This window comes from Thyridium curvatum (genome assembly GCF_004353045.1).
Source record: "Thyridium curvatum strain D216 chromosome Unknown NODE_16_length_530760_cov_82.129700, whole genome shotgun sequence".
Lineage (NCBI taxonomy): Eukaryota > Fungi > Ascomycota > Sordariomycetes > Thyridiales > Thyridiaceae > Thyridium > Thyridium curvatum.
This window is the reverse complement of record NW_022156771.1, coordinates 18,831-38,239: the sequence shown is the minus strand read 5'-3', so window position 1 is coordinate 38,239 and position 19,409 is coordinate 18,831. Positions and strand designations below refer to the sequence as shown.

Below are 19,409 nucleotides of genomic sequence, written 5' to 3'. Positions count from 1 at the left end.
CAGAAGGTCGAGTTGCCAAGTCTCCTCGGGTGACCACCAGGATGCCACATTTAAAAAACGTCAAAACTGATCACAACAGTCATTTCCACATAAACATAATAGTCACACAGGGTGTACCCAGAAACGACAGCATTCGAGCGGGAAAAGAAATCGCTTTGACAGCTACGCTGCTGTATGGCACAGAAATGACCAAGCTCGCTAGCTCAGAGCGTCTCTTGCAGGCTGCAGCAAATGACACCAGAGCCATCGGCCTACAGAGATCCCCCCTCGTTCCAGATGCGCTATCTCCCTGTTCCTGTTCAAAGATCAACGCAGTAAACTCCAAATTCCCATGCGGCCCGCAATCAAATCATGGCCGACCTCTGCGTGCATGACGCCGGTGTTTTCCCATGGACACGAGCTGCCAGCAGCGGCAGCGCGCTTGCCTTCCACGAATGTCTGCTGCGAAGGTTCCTCTAACGGCCTTCCTAATGGGCGGCCCTCGCACCGAACGAGTCGTTCGTGTTGCCTTGGCGCTCAGGCATCTGTGTCGTGAGGTTGGTCATTAGTGGATGCTCCATGGCTTGGCGACGACTAATTGCCCAAACGACCATCGTATGATGATAGTTGGGAAGGAACAGCTTACCTCTGACTCCTGGACCGTTCCCTTCTCCAGGATCTGCTTGATGACGTCCTCGTCGTTGTGGGTGCCGAACTCGTTGTCCAGGGTCGACTTTGAGGCGGTATCATACGTACCCTGTGCACCTTGCCTGTGATCAAAGAGGTCAGCGCTCACACATTCATTGAAGGAATCACCAGACGGGGAAGGTACGAATTGGTAAGGTCAGAGCCGTCAATCAAACGGTGAAGGGCATGCACGCAGTACCCCGTCAATGATGAGGGCTGCGAGAGAGTGTGGGCAGACAAGAACCAATCCATCCAACCCGGATGATGCAATGGGTACTCCATGAGAGCAAAGATTCAAGACTTACTTGTGGGTGACGAAGATCTTGAAGGAGGAGATGAAGTGAGCCATGGGGACAGACTTGTCGGTCTTCCACTTATTGAAGGCCTCCATGTCGTCAATAAAGACGAGGAAGTCGTCCTCCTTGCCCTTGTAGTGAGCCTTGTTCTGGACAGTCTCGCCGCGAGCCATTGCGATTGTGGTTATGGGGAAAGGGTTTCTGGTTGTTGATTCTGAAGAAGAAGGGGATTGATTTGTGGGTAGGAATGGAGAATCGTGAGTGTTGGCGTTCTTTACTCTGAGGATGTGTGAGTGATGGATGATATGATGATGGAGAGAGGATGGAAGAAGGTGAGGGAGGCAAGAAGGTTTTAAAGCTCCAGCAGCTCCACGGATGGGGAATTTAAAGCTCTGTCTGGAAGAATTCCCGTACCTGCCTACTAGCGAGTACCAGCTTGTTTGCACCTGTATCAATTGGTCGGCTGGGCAAGATCGTCACACCATGGCACTGCGATTCTCTGTGTCTGGCATGGCGCTGCGTAATGGGCTAGGTACGCTCGTGATGCATACGTCATAGGCACCGCGGGGCACACGACCTTTCGAATGGCTTCGAAGGTGGAAGCTGGCAGTTTGAGCGGGGCGGCACGGCGGCACCTAAGCCGCTGTAAAGTGGTGCCAGTAGCATTTGAGGGTGGGGCTACTAGAGCAAATACAGGCCACATAGGTACAAGTAGGTACTCTTCGGGGCTGGTTCAGCGGGTCCTGGTGCTCCCAAGATTCCTTGGTGGTTCCTGCAGCTCATCTTACGTCACACCTTTCCTACGAGCCACTGTAGCCATGGGTGTAGGTACTGTTCATGACATGAGGCTCACGGTAAACAATCTGGGGATGTCCGTTGCCTTGCTGGCATCGATAAGCTAGAAGAGAACACGTTTCTTAGCATGTATCTTGAGTTTTGAGCTTGAAGTACCTACAGCAAGTGCAGTGCTATATCTACGACTACAGTGCAGTGGGGTGAACGGTCCTGGTCTTAGCTGAAGTTCTCATGAGACGACACTGCCAACGCGATGGTTTTTCACATTTGCTTGGATTCCTGAGGGTCGCATTATATGAATGAATGTATTTTCTTGAGCCAGTATCTACAGACAATCCAACTACACACCCCAATCTTTCAAGGTAGTGATAGGGGGCCTCGCCATAGCAGCCAACATGATATGAATATTCGGCGCGTCGAGAACACGACTCGGACAGGGGAGTGCTCTGGTCCCAAGCGAAACGAGGCTGGAACGCCAAGTTGAGCTTTCCGCCGTTTATCGAAACAAGCTTCGGATCCCTTGAACAGACACGCCACGGTGCAGACTCCCAATCTTGGTCCACTTGCTAACCGGCTTAACGGGTGACGCAGCACAGCTGTCGCTAAAGGGTGTGTTCGCGCTCTCTTGCATAGAGTTGGCAGCAGTCACCCTTGATGTTTGAGTCACTTGCCGACTCGTTGGACGACAAGTGTTCAGACTTGCCATAGACTGAACAGCTGTCCGCAGTCGTCCTTCGACTCGAGAGGAAGTTCTTTCGATTTCTTTGGCTTCGTCGATGATTGTACCATGAGGAGGAGTAATGCTACGCTTGTCTGCTTCGTCCGTGATGACTGACAAACACGACTTCGACCATTCCCCAGGGCTGGCCTCGTTCTCGACCGCATGACCCTCGATATCTTGCTCTAGTGTCGTTGTCGACTCATTGTCGTCAAGCTGATCAGCAGTACCTGCAACATGCATGCTGGAAAAGCTGCTCGAACGCCGCGAGAATGTGCTAGCAATGCTGGCCACACTCAGTTTCCGGATCATTGACGAAGCTGAAGTCCTGGCAGGACGCTCGCTTCGCGATCGTTCCATAATCCCAGGAAAAGGTAAGATCTCTTTGGTCCATACATCAGAAACCAGAGCTTCGAGTCGCGCTCGCTCGCCTCTGGCTGGTGCCAGAACAGGGATACGGGCCGTAGTAGTCAGCAGAGAGTGTGAGCGGTTGATAGGAGATTTGGTGCTTGTGCCCGTCGATTCTTTGTGGTTGCTGGTGTTTTTGATGATGACTTGGTAAAGAGGCGACTTTGGTCCCAATGTAGTCGCCCTGTGTATCGACATCCTCCGAGTCATCGTTCCTGGAGATGGTTAGACAATCTCAGAGATAATTGGATCAAAGTGAGGCTACCTGGCTTCCTATACACAAATCCCAATGACTTAATGTCGAGTGCCAATGACCCGATGGGACAGGTTTGGGACTGATGTTGCCCATTGACAGGTGTTGAATTGTCCAGTCTGGTTCGCCAATGCATCATCTCCTTTTGGCTACAAGCCGACATAATCAGCTCGTACAGCTGGTGGTCGCTTTCGAAAACAAGCTTCCAGGAATAGCGCGCCGTATGACACTGCAGACCTTTGGCATGTGTCAATCGAATCGTCTTGCGGCAGAGCCCGGGTGCAGGAAAGGCATCGTATTCACTGTACATACCTCGTCCATTATCAGGCTCTTCGACCTTGATATTATTCAAGGGTATACAAGCCTGTATTGCGTACATACTATCGGCTCGACCAGCCGTAGCAATGCAAAGGTGGCATCGGTAGAGAAGGCAGATCATATAACTACCCGTGACACTATCTCTGGTCTGCCAGCAGACATGAAGAACGCCGCAAAGGCGGATGTGTCCCAAGGAACGTATTCGACTTCTTGACATGGCATCCAATTTCTGGGAGAAGTTAGACAGGAGAGCGGTTTCCTTGCAGCGCACTGCATACCTGGTTGGCAAAGCTCAGGCGGTCCTGCAGAAGCCATGTTCTCTCCACAGTAGACCTGACCTGGCTATCATCCGCAGCACGATTTATCTCCTTGGTAGTTTCTCGCAGGCGCACCAAAGTATGTTCCACGTCCATATGAGAACTTGGGCAATCGCAGACGGGGGTGTGTTTCAGGAGTTCGGAAAAGAGAAGAGGATATCGACACACACGTTGTATAGGCTTGAACACGGTCAGCACACCGAGAGCAGTGCGGCCACGAGCTACGTACCTTAACCAACAGATCTCTAATCGTAAGGGACTTTTTCTGCTGGTCGGCCGGAGCGTTGGCAGCGCTCAGCGATGAGGCCAGAGCCTCGAGGCCTCTTTGGCACCTGTCCCAACGAGGTAAAGTTTGCCGAGCGAGAGAAATATCCCTGATCATTAATTCATATTTCGCACCATACTCTTCGTACAGGAAAAAGCGATTCATCTATCAACAGGGTCGATATATCAGTGGAATGTGTGGGATCGGGCGGGCTTTTGACGTACTTTGTGTATGAAGATCCTCGCAACAGTTGCAGCCACTTGAGGGTCGGCAGTCATTCCTGTGGTGTCCTGAGGCCGAAGACTCTTTCTTTGATGCTCCGGCTCACCATCGACACTGCCCCCCCATCTGTGGTGGCTTGGTTGTCCAACATGTATAGGTGCAGACTCGGAATCGGTGGTCTGTGAGTACTCAGAGTGGGGGATCGCTCGATGCAGCTCGCCAAGTATCTCCTCGTGAAGCTCGATGAGGTCCATGATGTTGCGATTGATGGAGGTGCGAAGGCCGCCCGGGAGTGTTGGCATGGATGCCAAGGTCGTCACGTATGCCTGAAATGGGGTTAAAACAAAGTCCGAACAGCATCTGATGGGACGCCACTGACATTTGCGAGGAATCGCATGTCTCCGATGTAGCCTTCTTCGGTAGCAACAAGTTCTTCCAAGATCCGCATTCGTTGATGCGCTCTGTATATAACCGCTGGATCTGGGGGAGGTTGGCGATCCGTAATGAAACCGTCCTCGGAAAACCGACCGACAGATATCGAAGTCCTCGTGCTGCGGTCGACCTTTGTAACGCCGGCCGTAGACCGTAGCATATCACGACGGGTTCGACCTATGATGCTGGTACTAGCGAGGCTCATGCTTGCAGGCCTGACCCCGGTCACATATTGTGAAGAAGACCCAGATGATGATTGTCTGTGGTGACCGGATAGGGGAAACTGCGAGCCTGGGTCGTGAGCTGGATCCAGAACTTGTAACGAGATCCCTCTTCCGCCTTCAAAGCGTGTAAGCACTTTATGTCTTCCGCGATGGCGTCGATGCAAAGACTGGATCCATTTCTGGAAAGGAACTTTCGTCGCCTTCAACGGCGTTGCGCCCTCTGGAGCCCACTCCATCCAATCTCCTGCTTCTGACAAGGAACGATTGTAAACAGTCGCTGTACCAGCAGCCAAACCATTCAGAACATCCTACGTTCGAAGGTCTGCTGGATGGATCGCTGGATGTGTTGGCGTGACCTCGCCGCCATTGAGACATGACGATTGAGTTATCGATTGAAGATCGCTTTGATTGTCAAGCATGGGTAGCTTCGTGTCAGTATTGTCCGCCATACGCAAGATGCGGAGGGAGGACGCCGCCGATCGAGAGCTCCGAGAGCTTGCATCTGAGAGTGACATGATAATGACAATAGAATCCAAAACCAGAAGACTCAAATATTCACATTCCAAGAGACCAAAACGTTCGACCCGGCCAGGAGTCTATCCGCAAGGGAAGTCAAGACATAAAGTACGTTGATAAGAGAAGAAGCAGGCCAAGATCCGTGATCGTACAGCGGGACCAGCATACGACTTTTGCCGAGTGTAATGAAAACCGGAGACGCGTCTGGTCTCAACATCTTCACTCTTGTAGTCCTTCCAGGAAGGTGCGATGGCAGGTGGGCCAAGACATCCCGAAGCGCGAGGTAATAGCACCTCCTGACCACTTTCCTTGGAAGCTTGGCTTTGGTGGAACTGATTTACCAGCACAAAGCTCCTGGGTTTTAATACGAAACGAGATATTGAGAATATTGGCATGAAGGTGCGCATGGAGAGATTGCACATGGTGTCAAGCTTCCTATTCTCTGCTACAGGTGCAACTTGAATCCAGGACAATTACGTCCCGGCCACCCTGCAAGACATTATCAACTCCTACATGTGTACCTAGATGGTTCCACATCTGAGCTTAGCTCCCGCCCGCCTGTGCTGGAGGGAAGCACTACGTGTAGGGTAGCTTAGGTAGGTAGTGCCAGGAGCTGTTGTCGATACTGAGCTACCACGTCCGCCACCAGCATGGAACGCGTCACAGTAATAGTGCGTGTGTCGTGACCGAGACATTTGTGAGGTTGCTGTATGGCTTCCTCTCAGTCATTTGGCCTACACCAAACAAGGGAAGTAAGAGCTTTCTTTCTGCCTAGACTATTTCTTTTTTCCTGAGGTCAGTGCCAGCAGGTATGTCTTCGACTATGCTCTTACGACGTTGCGAAGGCGCGGATGAATTTCGCAAGCTTCTCCGCACCTTCAAGAAGAATAGAGGTGCGAGTTCGGCGGAGTGCGTGTTTGCTGCTAGACGCAGTAAGGTACTCCCTGGCGAAAATGACTCCAGCTGTGTCTAACTAATACCACCACTAGCAAACACCGTAACCGTCCCCCAAACCCTGAACTAACTTTAATCCATGGATCCTTGTCAATAACCTTAATCACGTCCAGGTCCTGCCAGAGATACCTCTTTTACCATGGCCACCATAGCCCAAAAACCCCATGACGATTTTGGGTCTTCAAGTTGTTAAACGGTTCTCCCTGACGAAGGTTTAACATGTCCAGTTTTGGCTATGCTAGCAATCTCAAATCCAGAAGTGATGCGGCACTTCTGCTATTGGCCAACATACGACCTTTCCGAAATGAAAGGGCGAATGCCCTCGATCAGAGGTCATGTGATGAGTTGGTTGGAAACTCTTGATTATGAATTGTTGACATGTTATTGAGAAGAGGCTTGTACTTGGGAGGTGGTGATGGAGTGCCAAAGATATGAATGGATTCCACTGAGACCTTAGCGTCTGCCGGCACGTGATGAATTGGGAGCAATCAGAAGGCAGCCACCCCAGGTTGCAGACTAGGAACCTCGATTCGCTCCAGCTTCACGGCCCTCTCTCGCATCATCGCCGTGGGAACATGACCTTGTCGGATCGAATGTCAGGACGATTATGGGCCTCCCGCTGAGGATGAGTAACCTACATGCACCCACCGTCCCATCGGGACCGACGTCTGCCCCCATCACCAACGGCAATGCGGGGCAGCTGTCATTTGCGGAGCTTCAGCGAAAGAAGGACGACATGGAAGCCGAGCTTCGGGCTCTCAGCGGCGTTCTTGATTCGGTGCGTCAATTCATTCATGCCTATCCGTCGTGACCTGGAGCTCTGACGGTTGAGAAGCATGGGGTGGACATGAACACCAGCCTTTTGACTGGCGATGGGTTTCCGAGAGCCGACATCGATGTAGCACAGAGCAAGTGCAGACCTTTTGCGCTTCCATCCTGGGGTTCTTCTTCTAACTATGCACAGTCCGAACAACCAGGGCGCGCATCATACATCTGAGGAACGACTACAAAGACTTGATGGCACGGATCGAGAAACACCTTCATGAGCATTTTGCCAGTCTTCAAGACACTGCTGACGAGCCAGCTGGCTCCTCGAGCGAGCCCGCCCCCGTCCTGCGGGACAGCGTGCTGGAGGTTCTGGAGCGTCCTTTTGCCAAAGTCAACAGTGTCGTGGCCAGGAGTCCTGCGGACAGCGCGGGCCTGAAAGCTGGCGACCTGATCCGGAATTTTGGTTATGTGAACGCTAGCAACCACGACAACTTGAAGAAGCTGGCCGAATGCGTTCAAGGCAATGAAGGGGTGAGTCGGGCCGTTGTCCATCGATGCTCGGTGCCCACGCTAACCAGCGCCAGCAAAACATACTCGTTAAAGTGGCCAGAGGAGCTGGCTCGGGTTCGTTGCAGGAGCTTCGATTGACACTCACGCCACGTCGGGACTGGGGAGGACGTGGTATGTTGGGCTGTCACATACTCCCGCTTTGAACGGCAAGCGACATGATTGAGTGTGTGAGAGCTACAAATTCCTCAGGTAGGCCCTTGAGAACGTGTGTGCGATAAGGAAGAGCCTGACAAGTGGCGGCGGTAAGCCTAGCTATCGCTGCTCGGAAGGGGCAATGGTTTCGGGCGAAATACGAGATGATACCCTGTGACTAGCTTTGTAGAGCTGAATAGAACATCAAATAACTATCTTCACATCCCTAAGGCTTCAGTGGATCTCGGGGCAGTGTCTTCCTCTGCCCAACTCGAGTTTTGCTATCCAACCTGGCTGGCTGACTGATTTGGCCAAGGGTACTTGGTTAGGATGAAGGCCAGTGGAGCAGATTGGGCTGCACTAGGTACCTAGGCCATCCTGTGCTATGCAGTCAGTGCTGAGAAGGCAACACTGGAGTACAGTGACATGGATCCTGGCCAGCTTGGTCATACCGAGACCAATTCTTAGATGGCAGCCTCAAAATCGCCTACCTTGTGATTCATGTATTGGCACTGACCAAGGAAGCAGCTTATCAGTGAGTACTGTAGTCACTGGTCGTGCTGCATAGCTTAAAAGCTGCTGTAAAAAAAGCGACTTTTTTGACAAAAGTGACGTCCCACCAGACTCACGTGATGAGAGGGAGGAGGCCCAACAACGAGATTTTCGCCTAGACCCCAAGCAAGATCGCCTACAAAACAACATCCAAAAGACAGCCGATCGTGAATTTTCCCCCCTTCAACCTTCTCCCAAACTTCGCATCCTCCACCCCGGCGAAGGTAAGAGCCAGACTATTCCAGCCCCCAGATATTCTGGATCATTTTCCTCCTCCCGGAACCGCCGTTGCCTCGTGCTTCAAGGGCCTTATCACCCAAATACCAGGCTAACCCCGCGCTTCAGTTCTGACCCACGTTATCTTCAACTTTCCGCCTTTTTCTCGATACCCATCACAACCATGGCTGAGGCTGCCTCGCAAGTCCCGACCTTCAAGCTTGTGCTTGTCGGCGACGGTGGTACTGGAAAGGTATGCATCGAGATACCGGCTGTTGTCCGACTCTGATTGCAACGATCGGGAGCCATTGCCATTTGCTACCCAATCATGGGAAACGTTTTGCTAACTTATCACGCATCCAAGACCACCTTCGTCAAGCGCCACTTGACTGGAGAGTTCGAAAAGAAGTACATGGCCACTCTTGGCGTCGAAGTTCACCCTCTTGGCTTCACCACAGTAAGTACCGCATTTTGGAACCGGGTGGAATCCCCGAGCGACCCAATGCTAACGAAGCGCACAGAACTTCGGTCAGATCCAGTTCGACGTCTGGGACACGGCTGGTCAGGAGAAGTTCGGCGGTCTGCGTGATGGCTACTACATCAACGGCCAGTGCGGTATCATCATGTTCGATGTCACCTCCCGCATTACCTACAAGAACGTCCCCAACTGGCACCGTACGTACCATTGACGATCTCCCCAGTGCGATCAACATCAACGCTAAACCTAGATAACAGGCGATCTCGTCCGTGTCTGCGAGAACATCCCCATCGTCCTCTGCGGCAACAAGGTCGATGTCAAGGAGCGCAAGGTCAAGGCCAAGACCATCACCTTCCACCGCAAGAAGAACCTGCAGTACTACGATATCTCGGCCAAGTCCAACTACAACTTCGAGAAGCCCTTCCTCTGGCTCGCTCGCAAGCTCGTTGGCAACCCCGCTCTGGTAAGCGCCGCCACCGACACATTTGTCTTGGCCTAGATGATCCGAACTAACAAAATGATGTAGGAATTCGTCGCTGCACCTGCCCTTGCCCCGCCCACCGCCCAGGTCGACGAGGCTCTCCTCGAGCAGTACCGCAAGGAGATGGACGAGGCTGCCCAGACCGCCCTCCCCGGTGAGGACGAGGATGATGACCTGTAAACGACTTATGGCGCTCTCTTAATGGGAAGGAAGCTGGATGGATAGGACATATGACGACCCATGGACGATTACGGCATCTTTCTCGAAGGGGTACGGGCAAGCATGTCACGATGGACGATTAGCTGAGGTTATTGGGGAAAGATTGGCCCGCGAGTCTAGATGGGCAGGCTGTTGCCCTATCAAGTCGTCCAATCCGAGCTAGCATCGCCCTACGATTTTCACGATTGGAGGTAGATCTCGGCGTCTTTACTACACAAGTAGTTTTTAGGTAGACTTCATAACCGCGAAAAAAAAAAAGTTGGCTTTCCCCTTCTACTATTCCGACTAGACGTGACAGACAGACAGACAGACAGACAGACAGACAGACAGTATCACAAGAGACCAGACCAGTTGAATGCTATTTGCCGGGGCCTTGTCAACTCGGCCGAAGGGCGGTGAGCCCAGAGGGCACCCGGCAGGTTTTCGACAGCGGGGCAAAATCATTTCTCTTTTTGTCCCGCCCTCCAAACCATGATGTCAGGCTGCTTGCTTTGTCAGCTTGCAACCACAGCAACGGGCATTGACAGGGTTCGCTGTTCATTGACACAAAAGATGGACAGGTTCGACTGAATGTCTGTGCTTCACCAAACGACGGGTTGCAGCAGTATCAGATATAGAAACCTATCTACTACACTTGAGTATCAAGGACCTAGGTATTCGTGAATGTTGTTGTACAACAGACATAATGTTGAAATTTATGGTCCGGTTGAAATGAGGACCATTTATTTCTCTGCGACAATGGATATTTATTCATTTCCCTGTCGAATGCGTTTGAGCGGTCTTCTTGCTTTGGTCCTTTCCGGCAACATTGTGACCATCATCTTCCATTGGTTTACCGCATCCCGAGTCTTTTGGTGCATGGAAGTGTATGATACAGCAGTGCATGAGTTTTGGGCTACCAAGATACACCCGTCTTGACCCAGTATTTTATGTTGCCTTTTACCTTTTCAGCCTCTGCCAATAATAATGGTACAAAGGGGAAACCACCTCAGCCTCGGCGGAGCAAGCAGAAGGATGGTCATAGGGCCTACAAAACGCTCAAGATGCTTAGATTCTCCAAGGGGGCTATTGTGAGCTCGATTGAGAATGAAACCAATATGCCAAAGCCAAATGCTACCAAAGGACAGGATGACACGGCCTGCCCTCAACTGTATCGTTGGCATGAGCATAATGAGGTGAAGGTACATCGCTCTCATCATGAACAGGGCGCTATCGCGTCGGAAAAGACAAAAGTTCCTGAGGCGGGCGACTGGCCTTGTGCAATCTGCGCCGCCTGCTACGGTTGAAGAGACGATTGTCTACCATAGCGGCGACGATGAAGCAGAGGATATCTTGCTTTATGACAGAGAGTATGACTTGTTCAATATTGGACTGTAATTGCATATTATTGAACGCCTGGTTGTTAGCCACCTAAACCGTAAGTGCATACATAAAATTAGTACAGGTGGACACAACCTTGAACCGTGGTTGTGCATGCATGCATGCAAGCTCTAGGATGCTCTGATAATGAAATTCAAGTTCTCGCGAACCAGAGCGGAACCAAGAGTGCAAGAGTGCCACGAGCCATGCATTGAGCAGTGCTGAAAATACATAATGTACATAGGAGCCAGGATCTAAATTGATCAATTGCTTGACGAAGGATGAGGAGTGTTGACAAGGATCCAAATGCTGGGCTTGAGCGAGCGACGCGCTTTGGGAGACTGGAGTTCGGGTGTAGGCGGTGGCTAGCAGTGGGTTCTTTTTTTTCCAGTGGTACTCGTGGAAAAAGCGCGTATCTGCAGCATGTATGTAGCCAAATGGCTGTCTAGAGTGGTAATTAAGCACGGGCGTCGTAGTTTCCTCGCCGACAAACAAGCTCTCTATTGACCAACTTTCCCGATCGGGAAGAGTGGAGAAGGGCTACGCGTCGTGGGATTGGTCAATGGTCCTTGGTTCCCCAGAACGCGGGCACACGCTGAGGCACGACACAAGTAACGCTCCTCAAGCGGGGCCGAGACACCACCCAGCACGCCTGTATATTACACGCTGCCTCCCAGACGCCCTCGAGCTTCACGCCTCTCCTGCCCCGATCCTCACCTTTTGTCCTCGATACTCTAGAACCGCTCCAACTCTTGCCAGTCCGAGCATCACACTCGTTATCCCGGGATCCCTTCGCGTCTTCTTCCGTCTTTCCGATATATACTCACTCCCACCACCCCCGTGCCTGTTTACCATCCGAAACAGACACGCCGCCACGACCGCGAAACTCGACCCGTAACAGACACGAATCTCTCTCCCGTACAATGCATAGCTAGGGCAACACGATCCAAACCTCACCATGAACTCCCTACCTCCTTCTCCGCCCTCCCCTCCCGCAACGACCCAGGAACACACTCCTGGCGACTTCTCGACACCTCCGAGTAGTGCCAAGTCGGACAGCTCTGGTGTCTCCCACCATGCGGCCGAGCACACGACGCCCTCGCTCCCGGCACAAGCTGCCGAGACGGAGCGACACCCCAAGGGCAAGAGGAAGCGAACGACGTGTGTAGAGTCGATCTGTCATATGCCAGAGCCAGGAATGCTAATCATGCAACCGTGCTGCAGGGCCCAGGACAAACATATTCTTGAGACGGCGTACCGGCAGGACATGAAACCAGACAAGGCCAAGCGTCTAGCGATCGTGAAGCAAGTCTCTCTTAACGAGAAAGAGGTCCAGGTATGCTTCTTCCCTCTTTGCAGTACTTCGGTCGCTGCATGCGGCTGCTTCCCCAAACGCGTCCGTTCCGGCGTGGAGTAGTGATGTGACTAATACCAGCATTGCACTCTAGATCTGGTTCCAGAACCGCAGACAGAATGACAGGCGGAAACAGCGCCCGCTGACCAGCGAGGAATATATGGCCATCACGTCGGGGATCATGCAGGTCGTGTCGTCAGATCCACCCTCGCACAGCTCACCGAGAGCCGCCGAGGACATGGGCCTCTCCTCGTCTCAGTCCTTGCCCCAGCCCACGCCAGAAGAAAGAACCACCACTCCGATGTCCTCACCCGATCTTGGACCGTGGCTTCCCGGCAAGTCCTGTGGTTATCCCGCCGAGTCAAGGCCAGCTGCGGCTCAGCCTGCTGACCCAGCCATCTCCCAAACTCCTTCACCCCACGACCAGGGACCAGGCCGTGCTCTCCAACTGACCCAGTCATTTCCAAGCTCTGTCGGTTTCATCTCAAATCGCTGGAACGCTAGAAGCTCTTTCTCCACCCCTTCTTCCTTTACCCGCGAAGACAATGACGACTCCGTCAGACTGGACTCCTTCGCCCCATCCTCATGTCCGTCCACAACGGCGACTCCTCTACTACCCGGCATCCAGCACGCCTCATCGTCACAGAGCCAGTGTCGGCTCAGCCTTTCACTCGACGGCAAGGCAGAGATCCGCCTGGGCGGCTCCCCCTCGCCCCCGCGTGCTTCCTCATCCCGTCTTTCAGACTTGGCGCAACTCTTCGGTCCTGGCCCGGACCCATTTCTGCGCGGCAGCCAGCGACAAGGCCTTCGACGCACTCAGAGTGCGTATGAGAATGTCAAATTACCGCCAATTCGATCGCTCACGGACCATACCCCAATTATGACGCCCTCGGTTCCCCGTCTCAGCCGGGGCCGCTCCCGGGATGTCACCGCGTGGGAACGTGCCTGTGACAAGGAGAATCACGAAGACGAATTGTCCATCCACGCTAAACATGAGTCTCGAGGTTCGGCTGTCGCGGCTATCAGCCTGATACGATCCACGAGCAACTCTAGCTCGATCCTGCAGCCGAACAATTCGAAGCGCAACACGCCGACGTCGAAACCATCTGCGCGATCAGGCGTCAAGAAATCCAAGTTCAGCCGCGCGAACAGCAGCGTCGCGCGCATGCAGAGCGCCATCACCCGAGACTCTCCGTCCTTGAAGCCAGTGGAGCTGGAGCCGGGAAGGGAAGATGGCGACCCCAAGAAGATCAAGGTATCGACCCTGCTGGCCGCCTCTGGAAACGAGTCGGACAAGGAAAACTGGAGCCCCGACGAAGACGGCAATCCTTCCGTGGCATCGGCCATCCGTCACGCGGGCCGCCGGCCGCTGCCCTCTGCCGCGCCCCGCAACCCCAGGCGCACGATGGGCCGTGTCCTGGACGACAAGAAGGGCCCCGCCTTCCTCTCTGGCCGGGCCAGCACAGCGCCGTCGGGCCGGAAAGCCAAGGGGGCCATTGGCGGCGGCCAGCTGGAGATCTTCGAGGATGGCGGCGGTGGCGGCGGGGCCGAGTCGCGCGGCAGCACGGCGACGACGCGCGACCAGGACGTGGAGCGGTTCATGCGCGGGGAGGAGGTCAGCCCCAGCAAGAAGCCCGACATTGACTGTATCGCTGGCCTGCTGTCCCTTAGCCAGGGACGTTGGCGATGATGAGATGCTGTCCAATTGGCTGGCGTGCCGCGCATGATGGTCTGAAACGGGTAATGGTCCCTGCGGCAGAGCCCCCCCTTCGCCACCTCGTGCTCAGTTTCTCGGTGTCACAACCATCGCCTCCTTTGTGGGAGAGGTTCAAAGTGGCGACGCATAATCGTGCCTCAGCTCGAAGTTTGAGAGGTGCCGCAGGGGAGTCGGGATTTGTGCCGTTTTGAGTTCTGTCTGATGAGTCTCGAATGTGGAGATTTTGTTCTCTTTGGGCTGTCGGATCACACTATCCACCTCGTCTGCAGCTTTACAACGCGGAGCTTGACTGACGGAGCTTCACGGCACAACCCGCACCGTCTTTCTCAGATCATCATCAAAGAGGACTCGTTCCGCTCTTCCGGGTGAATGTTCGAAGAAGTCATGGGCAATCAGGTTGGGGCCTGGTTTGTTTTTTTTTTGTTAGGGGAAGGGGAGGGGGGACATTGATCTTGGGGGGGAACTGGGCAACAATAGTATGGGATGGCGGGGAGTTTATTTTGGGGGCTTTGCGGTGTTTTGTGTGTTGCTTTTTTCGCCGTCTGGTTTGGACGTTTTTTTTTGTCTGGGTGGCTGGCTACTACTGTTTGACGACAACATTGGTTGGTCATTGTCCTGTTGCACTTGTCTGGGTGTTGCGCAATGTCTCTTGTTTTATTTGTTGTTTTTTGGAAGGGCGGCCATCTACTCGAGATGCTTGTACAGTAAGGGGATGTGTTTTCTCCTCCTGGCCCTGGGCGGAGCATAAGATTGGTTGGTGATGTATCCTGGGAGGCTCTTTTCTGGCGGGCAAGGTAGCAAGCATATTGGAAGGCAAAAATCAAAAACTGGGATATCTGAAGAAGTGCGTTTTGTTGCTGCTTCTCTACATACATGTCTGCATAAAGTGACGAACCTTGGGGGGTTGTGATTACCACGACGTAGACTTCAAAGTACTGAATGTGTGTTTACCAGCCTGGCCGGAGAACTATTATTATCCTGGGTTCAAATCCGAGAGCAGCATCACTACACAGAGAGAGAGGGCATCATGTCACAATCGAGGGCACGGGTCTTCCTAGTGATGACAAAATAGGTATAAAGGAATCTAGTCTAGCCTCGGCAGGGGGGGGGAGTCTTTCGCCCCTGCTGCCGAGCGTGGTATTCTGATGATGATGGTATATGTATAATGTATATGTATGTGTATAAGGGCGGTTTAGGTAGCGGGCCAAAAAGGGGTGAAAAAAAAAGGAAAAAGAGGAAGAAGTCATCCTTCGCAGAAGAGTGGGAGCCGCCCCATCTAGGGTCGAGTCCCCCCCAGCCAACAGTGCTCAGTGATGATTTTTGAAAAGAAAAGAAAAAAAGGAGAATAATCCCATAAAATGACCGGCCCAAGAAACTCCTGTTGATGTGCGGTACGGATAGCCCGCCCCCAAGACACACATCGAATGCCATGTCTCTCTCGCGCTCTCGCTGTCTCGAGAATGTCCAAGTAGGTAAGTCAAGCAGCAAAGGAGTGACAGACAACAGCGCGGTTTGCTTTGCATGCTTTTTAATCTTCAGTGCAAGTCATGATCTCATATGATATGTATGGCGTGTGGCAACCACAGTTGCGATTCTTTGTCGTCTCGTCACATCCCCAGCATGCTCATCTGCCTCTTGAGCGGGCTAGCGCTGATGCTGCTGCCCTCCTCGCTGGCGTAGTACGCCGAGTCGGTATCGATGTCCCACTCGGCCGCCGCCTCCTCCTCGTCCTGCAGGCAGTCACCAGAAGCAGCCTTGGCGTCGAAGCCCTTCTGCGTCGCGGCGCGCGTGTTCCACCGCAGCGTGCGCGACACCGAGTCGAACCACTCGGTGTCGGTGCGCACGACGGTGGGGAAGGGGTACTGCGACGCCGTGATGGTGACGTGGTCGCCCTGCCGCAGCTCGACGCGGCCCTTGCCGTCAAAGGCGCAGTACGCGGTGGCGCGCGAGTTGCGCGGCACCGAGACGCGCAGCAGCATCGTGTCTGAGAGGACCATGGGCCGGAAGGACAGCGTGTGCGGGCAGATGGGCGTCAGGAGGATGGCCGGGATGTCCGGGTGGACGAGGGAGCCTCCCGCGGACAGCGAGTAGGCCGTGGAGCCCGTGGGCGTCGAGAAGATGCAGCCGTCGGCCTGGACGACGGTGAGCAGCTCGTTGTCGCCGTAGAGCTCCAGGTTGGAGACGTAGGGCGACGGGCCGCGGTCGATGACGAGCTCGTTGAGGACCTCAAACTGCTCGGCCTCTTCCATCTCCTGTTGGGCCTGGCCGTCTCGGTAGACGGTGCAGGTGAAGCGCATGCGGAGGTTAACGCGCATGCCCTCGTTGCCGAGAATGCGGTTCAGGTGCTCCTTATAGCGCTCAAACTCGAAGGTGGTCAGGAAGCCAAGGCTGCCCAGGCTGAATGACAGGACAGGAGGCACGATGCGCTGGAAGAGCCACGAGGTGAAGAGGACGGTGCCATCACCGCCGAGGGTAAGCACCAGGTCGAACTTTTCGGGGTGGCTCCAGCACAGGTCGGGAGTCCAGTACCGCAGCATGTTCTCAAAGCGCGGGTTGTCTTCTAGTATGCTGGCAGCGCCGAAGCGCTTCGAGTTGCGCAGCTTGGCGTCGACGTAGACGTTGACGCCGAGGTCGGATCCGTAGCGGGGGGTCCGCAGCAGCCACGACGTCAACTCGCGGGTGAGCAGGACAAGCTCGTTGTCGCGCGCCTTGGTGACAATCATGACGTTGCGCACGGCGCGCTTGATGGGCCGGCGCTGCAGCTGCTTGGAGACCTCGCGGACGCCGGTGGCGGTCTGCACGAGGCGGGAATGCGACATCCACTCATCGTTCTTGATCTCCTCGAGGACCTTGTCAATGTCGACAGCGTCGTCGAAGCGGTTGTGGTAGAAGCAGGGCGACTGCAAACTGGGGAAAGCCGTGGTCGGCGTGTGTGTGCGGGCGGCCAGGTCGTTGAGCGCATCGCAGAGCCGCTGCGACGACGAGGTGCCGGGCCGCTTGTCGGCGCCGCCTTGGGCGGAGAGCATGCTGTTGAGCGAGAGGGCTTCGGGTTTGTTGTTGCGGGCGACAGAGGCCAAAGCCTTCATAATAGTCTGCCGGGGGACAGACTCGACGGAGAGGGTGCTCTTGCGGTGGCCCAGGGTATGCGACGGCTTGTTGGATGGGGGCCACAGGGGCAGGGCGGCAGAGGAGCTCCGCTGCTGATCCACGATAGTTGTTGAAGAAATCTGGGAGGTCACTGCTCGCGGAGAGGCAGAGTCAGGGCTGGGCGCATCGGCATTGCGCAGGGTAGACTTGACGTCCTCTAGGGAGAGGTCTTGGAGAGAACCATCGAGGGACGGGTACTCGGATAGGGCGGTGGAAGATGTCTTGGGACGAGGGTTGAGGCCATGGCTGGTCTTATTATTAACTCCATCGGAATCGGAAATAGGTCTTTGGAGAGGCGGCCAGTCTTGCGGAGCACCAGATGATGTGGGACTGGGTGTCAGACTCGAGGTGCTAACACCGCCGCCGCTGGTGTTGGCGTTGCTTCCGAGAGCAGGGTGGATCGCGGTAGGAGACAGGAGTTGGCCCGACATTTTTGTTGATGCTGGGTCGCCGGCGGGTTGAGAGACTGGGCTGAGGTACCTTTTCCGCGGGGGGAGGGCGGGGAGATACAGACCGGAGGTACTTCCTCGCGTGTGTGTCGTCGTGCAAAGTTCTTCCCGCTTCTTTCGCTGTGCGGGGTCCGATTGGGCTGGCTGGACCGCTGTGGTGGGGGGGAGGTTTCTTGGCCTTGTTGCTTGTAGAGGGTGCTGTAAGCGAACAGGTTTAGCGACCTGGGGTACCTGTAACCGGCTAAATTTGGCGACAACCAGCAGCGATTGCAAAGTACCGTACCTGTGGGCTTCAGACCGGGGTCGGCTTGACTGCTCACAGATTACAATCTAATAAACCTGCCGACGAGGGACCCTCCAAGATCAGGAATGCAGGACTGATGCACGAGACCGTGAGACAGGGATCACAGGTGCAGAGAGGCAAAAGGTGTGGCGGCACCTGCAGAAACAAGCTGCGAATCCCTTTCCAAAGATCCAATGACCGGACTCGACGGAGTACCGACAGATGCACCCGGCCGGGGCTTGGTCTGCCTTCGCAGATGCTTCTAGATATTATCGGGTGAGGGGTTGTCGGGAAGACGACAGAATGCGTTCGGCTCGCACAGTAGGCTTCCGAACAAACTGTGTGTCTCTGTCGACGTCACCGGGCCTGTCGCTGCGCTGGTGGCTTTTCTGTATTAGGAATAGACAACGAGGATAGGATATGCAAAGATAATCGCAATCCTTTTTTTCGTTGCACACTGGTGGTTTGCCGGGAACAGATATACTCCTGCATCCCATCATGTTAGTGACTTAGCTCGACTTCTCGTTCCGGGTGTGCCCCAGAGCACTCGCAACTGACTGGGCGATGACGAATGGCTCCCTCATACTCCGGCCACAGTGTGCCGGCGCTCAGGACCCATCGACCATCCTACCAGCGTAGACGCCCGAGCAATCAATATCACCACAGAACTGGCTAGCTCTGTGCTGTGACATGCGCGAGGCCCCTCTTGGGGTGCATGCAGGGCTCGAAATAGACGGTGACTTACTGATCAGAGTGGGATATCCGGAGAGCGTGTTTGTGACCCAGCACCGAGCTATTGGCTGCGTCCTGGTGTGATCGGCCGTGCAGGTCTTCTGGTAATGCCTTGCCTTGTGGAGGAGCGACGGGTTCAACGAGTTCTACTGGTTGAATGCGTGTGACGGACGAGAAAAAACAAAAGAGGGTATCTCTGTAGTATGTGCGTGCGCTTGCCCAGAAAAGATCAAAAGTAGAACCGGTCTATATCGTATCTGCGTATTATCTGCCGTGTCTAAAAGAGGCCGTTGCGTGTCTATTGAGTCGCGCTCGAGTGTGATGCTGCAAGCCAGTTGTGATGGAGCTGCAGGCCAGAGTGAATGTGTGACCACCGTCGTCAAGACTGATTGGACAGAAAAAGGTGCCGTGCCGAAGAGGAACCAAACTTGGTCAAGCGAAAGTCGAGAGGAAGAAGTGATAAAGGCCGGTCAAAAAAATGATATTACCAAATACAAGATACACACGCACACAGAGCGGTGATGGAGAAAAAAAGGAACCGGGCAGATCAAGAAGAGGGACAACGGTA

At 54.1% G+C, this 19,409-nt stretch overlaps 5 protein-coding genes across 5 annotated transcripts; 2 read left to right on the top strand and 3 right to left on the bottom strand.

Annotated features, from left to right (window-relative positions):
* Nucleotides 1-467: 467 nt before the first annotated feature.
* E0L32_003564 (uncharacterized protein) lies at nucleotides 468-1,135 on the bottom strand (the record flags this gene model as incomplete). The annotated part of the gene is made up of 3 exons (XM_031137878.1): nucleotides 468-524; nucleotides 626-749; nucleotides 972-1,135. The coding sequence occupies 3 exons, from the start codon at nucleotides 1,133-1,135 to the stop codon at nucleotides 468-470; spliced, it is 345 nt and encodes a 114-aa protein (XP_030998334.1).
* Nucleotides 1,136-2,253: 1,118 nt separating this feature from the next.
* Nucleotides 2,254-4,895, bottom strand: E0L32_003563 (uncharacterized protein; the record flags this gene model as incomplete). Its single annotated transcript, XM_031137877.1, has 6 exons — nucleotides 2,254-3,098; nucleotides 3,149-3,683; nucleotides 3,733-3,951; nucleotides 4,001-4,201; nucleotides 4,261-4,584; nucleotides 4,638-4,895. 6 exons carry the CDS (start codon nucleotides 4,893-4,895, stop codon nucleotides 2,254-2,256), a joined length of 2,382 nt encoding a protein of 793 aa, XP_030998333.1.
* Nucleotides 4,896-7,401: 2,506 nt separating this feature from the next.
* Nucleotides 7,402-9,761, top strand: E0L32_003562 (uncharacterized protein; the record flags this gene model as incomplete). The annotated part of the gene is made up of 8 exons (XM_031137876.1): nucleotides 7,402-7,683; nucleotides 7,737-7,833; nucleotides 8,323-8,389; nucleotides 8,446-8,875; nucleotides 8,987-9,079; nucleotides 9,144-9,297; nucleotides 9,358-9,563; nucleotides 9,627-9,761. 8 exons carry the CDS (start codon nucleotides 7,402-7,404, stop codon nucleotides 9,759-9,761), a joined length of 1,464 nt encoding a protein of 487 aa, XP_030998332.1.
* A 2,356-nt stretch (nucleotides 9,762-12,117) lies between these two features.
* E0L32_003561 (uncharacterized protein) lies at nucleotides 12,118-14,203 on the top strand (the record flags this gene model as incomplete). Its single annotated transcript, XM_031137875.1, has 3 exons — nucleotides 12,118-12,320; nucleotides 12,384-12,495; nucleotides 12,608-14,203. The coding sequence occupies 3 exons, from the start codon at nucleotides 12,118-12,120 to the stop codon at nucleotides 14,201-14,203; spliced, it is 1,911 nt and encodes a 636-aa protein (XP_030998331.1).
* A 1,634-nt stretch (nucleotides 14,204-15,837) lies between these two features.
* On the bottom strand, nucleotides 15,838-17,808 carry E0L32_003560 (uncharacterized protein; the record flags this gene model as incomplete). The annotated part of the gene is made up of 1 exon (XM_031137874.1): nucleotides 15,838-17,808. The coding sequence occupies one exon, from the start codon at nucleotides 17,806-17,808 to the stop codon at nucleotides 15,838-15,840; it is 1,971 nt and encodes a 656-aa protein (XP_030998330.1).
* Between the last annotated feature and the right edge of the window lie 1,601 nt (nucleotides 17,809-19,409).